The sequence below is a fragment of the Podarcis cretensis genome (genome assembly GCF_951804945.1).
Source record: "Podarcis cretensis genome assembly, chromosome: 10".
NCBI lineage: Eukaryota > Metazoa > Chordata > Lepidosauria > Squamata > Lacertidae > Podarcis > Podarcis cretensis.
Genome location: NC_137179.1, coordinates 1,318,935 through 1,325,930, shown reverse-complemented (window position 1 = coordinate 1,325,930; position 6,996 = coordinate 1,318,935). Strand labels below are relative to the sequence as shown.

General features: G+C 50.0%; 1 protein-coding gene across 1 annotated transcript in view; it reads left to right on the top strand.

The window, feature by feature from the left end:
• Nucleotides 1–522: 522 nt before the first annotated feature.
• The window catches only part of RBM28 (RNA binding motif protein 28), a 34,286-nt gene continuing 27,812 nt past the window's right edge, over nucleotides 523–6,996 (top strand). The window contains exons 1-3 of the mRNA XM_079992425.1: nucleotides 523–683; nucleotides 3,414–3,566; nucleotides 5,959–6,053. Of these exons, the coding sequence (XP_079848551.1) occupies nucleotides 542–683; nucleotides 3,414–3,566; nucleotides 5,959–6,053 (390 nt within the window). The 5' untranslated portion in view covers nucleotides 523–541. The remainder of the gene's footprint in view (nucleotides 684–3,413; nucleotides 3,567–5,958; nucleotides 6,054–6,996) is intronic.

Here is a 6,996-nt window from a genome sequence, read left to right as displayed (position 1 = left end):
CCAAACTCTGTTTAAAAACTTCCAAGGAAGGAGAGTCCACCACCTCTTGAGGGAGTCTGTTCCACTGCCAAACAGCTTTTACAATCAGAAAGTTTTTTTTCTGGCTATTTAGTTGGAATCTGCATGCTTGCAACTGGAAGCCCTGAGTTCGAGTCCTACCACCCAGAGCAGGAGAGAACGAGCTTCCTCCCTCTTCCGTGCCACCAAACACACTGGAAATTCGTTTTCCCCGCCCAAAGACAGTTCTTGCAATAATTTTAATAAAACGCGCGCGCACATGGCTTGCAAGGCGAAGCGGGGGCGCGCGCGGCGTGTTCCCAGGACCCAGGACCCTCCGCGCGTGCGCAGAGAGACTAGCAACCTCCCTCGTTTCCTCCTCTCCGGCAGAGGGCGCTCTCCCTCCGCGCCCACCCCACTTCCGGAAGGAACTCGCGCGCGCCGGGCCGCGTTTCCGGCCGGGCCCTTTTCAGCGGCGGACCCAACATGGCGGCGCCCAGGCTGGCCTAACGTGCTGGGCGAGTGGAGGGGAGTCGGCGGGGCCATGGCGGCGAAGGCGGCGAAGGCGGGCGCTGGTCGGACGGTGCTGGTGCGGGGCCTGCCGCCCTCGGCCTGCGCCGCCGAGCTGGAGAGGGAGTTCGGCCGGGCGGGGCCCGTGCGGCGGGCGGTGGCCGTGACGGAGCCCGGTGAGCGGGGCCGGGGCCGGGGGGGGGAAGGGGCACTTCCACACACTTGACTTTGAGTGACCACCCCCCCCCCGCGGCCCACGAGGGACTGCCCCACCCTCGCCCCTCCTCTGAGGTTGGGCTGGGCTAGATGACCCCGCGGGGACCCCTTGTTCTAGGCAGTTCTTTGTCATCCCCAAAAGATGTTTAGGGAGGGGTGACACAACCTTGCTGGCAGAAAGTGAGGAGGAATTAAAGAACCTCTTAGGTAAAGGTAAAGGGACCCCTGACCATTAGGTCCAGTTGTGATTGACTCTGGGGTTGCGGTGCTCATCTGGCTTACAGCTTCTGGGTCATGTGGCCGGCATGACAAAGCCCCTTCTGGAGAACCAGAGCAGCGCACGGAAATGCCGTTTACCTTCCCGCCGGAGTGGTACCTATTTATCTACTTGCACTTTGAGGTGTAGGGGACGCAGGTGGCGCTGTGGGTTAAAACCTCAGCGCCTAGGGCTTGCCGATCGAAAGGTCGGCGGTTCGAATCCCTGCGGCGGGGTGCGCTCCCGCTGCTCGGTCCCAGCGCCTGCCAACCTAGCAGTTCGAAAGCACCTCCGGGTGCAAGTAGATAAATAGGGACCGCTTACCGGCGGGAAGGTAAACGGCGTTTCCGTGTGTGGCTCTGGCTCTGGCTCTGGCTCTGGCTAGAGCAGCGATGTCACGCTGGCCACGTGACCCGGAAGTGTCTCCGGACAGCGCTGGCCCCTGGCCTCTTAAGTGAGATGGGCGCACAACCCCAGAGTCTGTCAAGACTGGCCCGTACGGGCAGGGGTACCTTTACCTTTACCTTACTTTGAGGTGTGCTTTCGAACTGCTAGGTTGGAAGGAGCAGGGACCTAGCAACGGGAGCTCACCCCGTCGCAGGGATTCGAACCGCCGACCTTCTGATCGGCAAGCCCTAGGCTCTGGTTTAACCCACAGCACCACCCGCGTCCCTTTCAAAGAACCTCTTGCTGAGGGTGAAAGAGGAGAGCGCAAAATATGGTCTGAAGCTCAGCATCAAAAAAACGAAGATCATGGTCACTGGTCCCATCACCAGTGGAAGAAATGGAGGCAGTGAAAGATTATACATTCTTGGGCTCCATGATCACTGCAGATGGTGACAGCAGCCATGAAATTAAAAGACGCCTGCTCCTTGGGAAAAGGCGATGGCAAACCTAGACAGCATCTTAAAAAACCTTGCCAACAAAGGTCCATATAGTTCAACCTCTGGTTTTCCCAGTAGTGATGTATGGAAGTGAGAGCTGGACCATAAGGAAGGCTGATCGCCAAAGAATTGATGCTTTTGAATTCTGGTGCTGGAGGAGACTCTTGAGAGTCCCATGGACTGCAAGAAGATCAAACCTCCCCATTCTTAAGGAAATCAGCCCTGAGTGCTCACTGGAAAGACAGATCCTGAAGCTGAGGCTCCAAGACTTTGGCCACCTCCTGAGAAGAGAAGACTCCCTGGAAAAGACCCTGATGCTGGGAAAGATGGAGGGCGCAAGGAGAAGGGGACGACAGAGGACGCGATGGTGGGACAGTGTTCTCGAAGCTAAAAACATGAGTCTGGCCAAACTGCGGGAGGCAGTGGAAGACAGGAGAGCCTGGCGTGCTCTGGTCCAGGGGGTCACGAAGAGCCGGACACGACTAAACAACAACAACAACAACTCTCATTTTCCTACTCCTATTCAAATACCACCCCTCAATGAGGCCAAACTTAGATTCACAAAATGTTGAGGGGTATGCGTACACCTGTGTCCCTCGAGGAAGAAAAACATTATTATTATTATTATTATTAACCGCTGGCACCACCAGTCAGGACTACCAGTGGATCATGGAGCCCACCTGGCACCAGATTGAGCCCCCCCAACACGGCATCTTTCCTGGCAGTGCTGCACCCCTAATATTATTACTATTATTACTACTACTACTATTATTGTTGCTTTTTTCTAAAAATAATGTTTAGGGGTACACTCATTTTCCTATTCATATTGAAATACTGCCCCTCAATGAGGCCAAACTTAGAGTCACAAAATGTTTATGGGTATGCATACCACTTTGTCGTCGTTGTCCCCCCCCCCCCCCCCGAAAAAAATCACTGATGATTATTATTATTGACCGCTGGCACCACCACCAGTCACGGAGCCCACCTGGCACCCGAATGAGCCTCCCCAACAAGGCATCTTTCCTGGCTGCGCTGCACATTGCAGCTTTTCAGATTATGAATGTGGCAAAGTGTTTACTTCCGGGTTTGCTGCGCGTGCAGGTGCAGAAGCACCCTATCACACTTTGTGCATGTGCAGTAGCGGCACTCTGCTTACAGACTTTTCAAGGTGCAAACGGTACCCCGAAACGGATTGCATTCGTAAGTAGAGCTACTACTGTAGAACCAGTTGGCATTAGGTTGCAATGGCATCTCCTTCAAACGACACATCTTTTTTCATATGAACCCATGCTTTTTGTATGGTATTTTGTATGGTTTTGGTTATCTACCTAACTCCCCTCCCCCCCAGCCTTTTTCTTGAATTACGGGGTGGGTGGAGTGACATGGCTTTTCCGATCTTATATGTGATCTTTGTTCCCTGGCCAAGTTGCTGACCTTTGCTCTATGTTGTTGTTGTTGTTATTTGGAAAGACACCTTGCAGCGGGAAAAGGAGTTTAATAAGCTTAGCCAGTCATAATAATATTAATATGCCTTTAAATCTGTTGGATAGGCAAGAAAACCTGTCGTGGGTTTGGCTTTGTCACTTTCTCCTTGCCGGAAGATGCTCAGAGAGCCATCCAGGAGATCATAGCCTTTGGGAAACGCAAGATCACAGTAGCCCTTGCTAATCCGAAGCCACGGCAGAAAGGAAAGAAGAAAGAAGGTAAGTTCAAAGTCTTGTTTTGTATGGGGTGCCGGAATTTTCTGTGCGCTGCTGTTGACGCTTAGCGCCAGTTTTGCTGAACGCAGTTAGAAAGACGGAAGAGGCTTGTCTTTGGTCCCACATGACCCTGCGCTGCCTTCGAGGCTTCCAGCACCCTTTCGGACATGTTCTCACAGTCCAGAAGATGGGTTTTGATTTCCTTACAGTACACAATTCCAAAACATTCCCAATAAATAAAATGAAAAATTGTCCAGTAGCACCTTGGAGACCAAGACATTCCCAGTTATACCTCTGCAGTCGAACAAACTGCCTCTGCAGCCAGCAGGGAAGTGTAGGCTCCTTGCCACTTAACAGGCAAGAAAAGGGATTCCTGTCAGGCGGACTGAGGGATGCAGCCACCTGCCTCCCCTCCAATAACCTCCTTGTTTCCTATGCTGGCTATGAAGGAATTGACTCCCCACCCCCTCCACAAACAGCAGAGCAACCAGGTGAGCTGGCAGGCCGAGGAGGGATGGAACGGTCTATTCACTGCCACTTAATGGCCTGTATGGGATTCCTAGACAGCTGTGGCTACCAGGCAAGTTGTTAAAATACAAATCTGGCCTATATGTATGAAGAGGAGGACTGTTGGTGGAGCTGGCAGAGGAGCCGATTGTTCCTTGCCTTCACTCGCCTCTCCAGCAGCGCCTTTACGCTTTGCCCGTCCTGCCTGGCTGCTTGTAAAGGGAGAAGATGCCTTGTCTGCTGGAGTTTCTCTCCTGCTCCAAACAAAATAAAAAAATTCCTTCCAGTAGCACCTTAGAGACCAACTAAGTTTGTTATTGGTATGAGCTTTCACGTGCATGCACACATCTTCAGATACCTGAAGAAGAAGTGTGCATGCACACGCATCTGAAAAAGTATGCATGCACACAGAAGCTCATACAGTGGTGCCTCGCAAGACGAAATTAATCCGTTCCGTGAGTTTCTTCGTCTAGCGGTTTTTTCGTCTTGTGAAGCAAGCCCATTGACAGCTTAGCGGATTAGCGCTATTAGCGGTTTAGCGGCTTTTAGCGATCAGCTGTTAAGCGGCTTATCAGCGGATCAGCCGATAAGCGGCTTAGCGGCTTAGGAAAAGGGGGGAGGGGAGGGAAAAAACCCCGCAGGAACTCGCAAGACATTTTTGTCTTGCGAAGCAAGCCCATAGGGAAATTCGTTTTGCAAAGCGCCTCCAAAACGGAAAACCCTTTCGTCTAGCGGGTCTTCCGTCTTGCGAGGCGTTCGTCTTGCGGGGCACCACTGTACCAATAACAAACTGAGTTGGTCTCTAAGGTGCTACTGGAAGGAATTCCCGGGCTTTTGACAGGAGGTTCTCATAAGCACATCAGAAGAGTGGCTGCTGGATCAGACCAAAGGGGGTCACATCCAATTGCAGAAGAAAAAAATAATCCTCCCACCTCCTCAAGACCCTGTTGAGCAAGACAAGGCAGTTGGGTTGGAGAAGACCTCCACCAGCCAGACTCTCTTCTGAGCTGATCTATAGACTGTTCAGCTTACATACAGAAGTTAACATCTTTTGTAGGTATGGCAAGGTTCTCACATCTGGTTAATAAGAAACCACAATAAATAAACGGCTCAGGACCACAAGGACTGCCTCTTTCCATATGAACCTACCCAGACCTTGAGATCATCTTCTGATGCCCTCCTTCGTGTGCCTCCTCCTCGAGTGGTCCGGAGGGTGGCAACACGAGAACGGGGCCTTCTCTGCAGTGGCTCCCCATCTGTGGAATGCTCTCCCCAGGGAAGTTTGCCTGGCGCCTTCATTACACACCTTTATGCACCAGGCAAAAACCTTCCTTTCTAACCAGGCCTTTGGTTGATCTGATTAACATCCAATACCCTTTTAGAATGTGGCTCTTTTGGGTTTCTTTTATTGGGTTCTTGATTTTAATTTGATTTTATATATGATGATTTTGTTTGTGAACCGCCCTGAGACCTCCGGGTATAGGGCGGTGTACAAATAATAATAATAATAATAATAATAATAATAATAATAATAATAATAATAAATAGCTTCGTGGGGAGAACACAGGGAAGCAGCATTGCTAGTCAAAAACCCTCACACTTTCCATACTTCCTTCACCCTTTTCGCCCATCTTCGTGCTGACTCTGTAAGAGAGACATGGCCTTAAATTAGAAGCAAGCTCAGTCTTATTACAGTCCCCGGTCCTTGCAGACCCCAGACCCGTCCAGTCCAGCCTCCTGTTCTCAGACTGGCCAGCCAGATGCTTGGGCCCATGGGAGGCTTGTGGGTGTGACCTGAGCGCATCAGCACTTGTGCCTCGTGATGATTCCTCCGCTGTGTTCTTAGTGTGCCATTGTCCTTGCCGTGTCCCATTTGCTTTGGTTCCAGGTGCCTCTGAGGCCCCCCAGCGAGGGAAGAAGCCCCCAAAGGCAAAAGGAGCCTCGAAAAAAGCCAGGCTGATCATTCGCAATCTGAGCTTCAAGGTACAAGCCGAAGGCAGGGGAAACGCCTGCTTCTTTGATGGGGCTGGGGTTCTCTTTCTGAGCCACCCCCATTCTTTTCTTGGAACGAGGCCGTTAAAAGTGCACTGGCAGGGTTAATCTTTCACGGCACTCCTGTCTGAGATTCAGAGCACTGACGTAATGCTGTTTCGCAGAATCGTAGAGTTGTAAAGGCCCACCCCAGGGTCATCTAGTCCAACTCCCCGAGAGATGGCCATCCAGCTGTCCATTTCTTAGCAGCTTTTTGGTGTAAATCAGTCTTTCACATCAGCAGTAACATCTACACCATGGGAGCGTTTCAGCCCTGTTCTTGAGTTTGTTTAAAATCTAAAACAGCTTATCTGGTATTCCTTTCTTTGAATTTGTGCCATTTAGGTTTTATAAACCTTTTTGTAAAGGCAATACTAAAATTTTCACAGCTGAGTCCTCAACTCTTTATTACTGTGCTTGGCTTTCTTCAAGTTGGGCTTTGTCTAAAACTTGCTAATTAGGTTTTCAAACCTTTTTTGTAAACTCAGTTTTAGAAACTGTACCTTTGAGTCCTCATTCCTTTATTACTGCGCTTTGCTTCACCTAGGTCGAGCTAGGATTATAATACTTCAGAATTTTGGGGAGTTTTACCCACTTTCTTTGAATTTGGTCATTTAAGGTTACGATTTCTCTATTTCCTTCTGAGGAAACTGAATATTTCAGTGAAACGAGGTTCGTAGCCGTCATCCCATTAAGGCTTTGTTCAATTCTAGGTTTTTCTAATTTTTCCCTTAAACTTTTTGATTTTTATTATTTAGTTTATTTCTATAAGATAATATTTCTAGTCCATTGCTTCTCGTTTCAGGGATTTTCATGGTATTTCATTTGTTTTGTGTAATTTGGTGTAAATCACAGCTGAGCGCTCCATTTAATGGAGCAGTAATAGGAGCCCCAC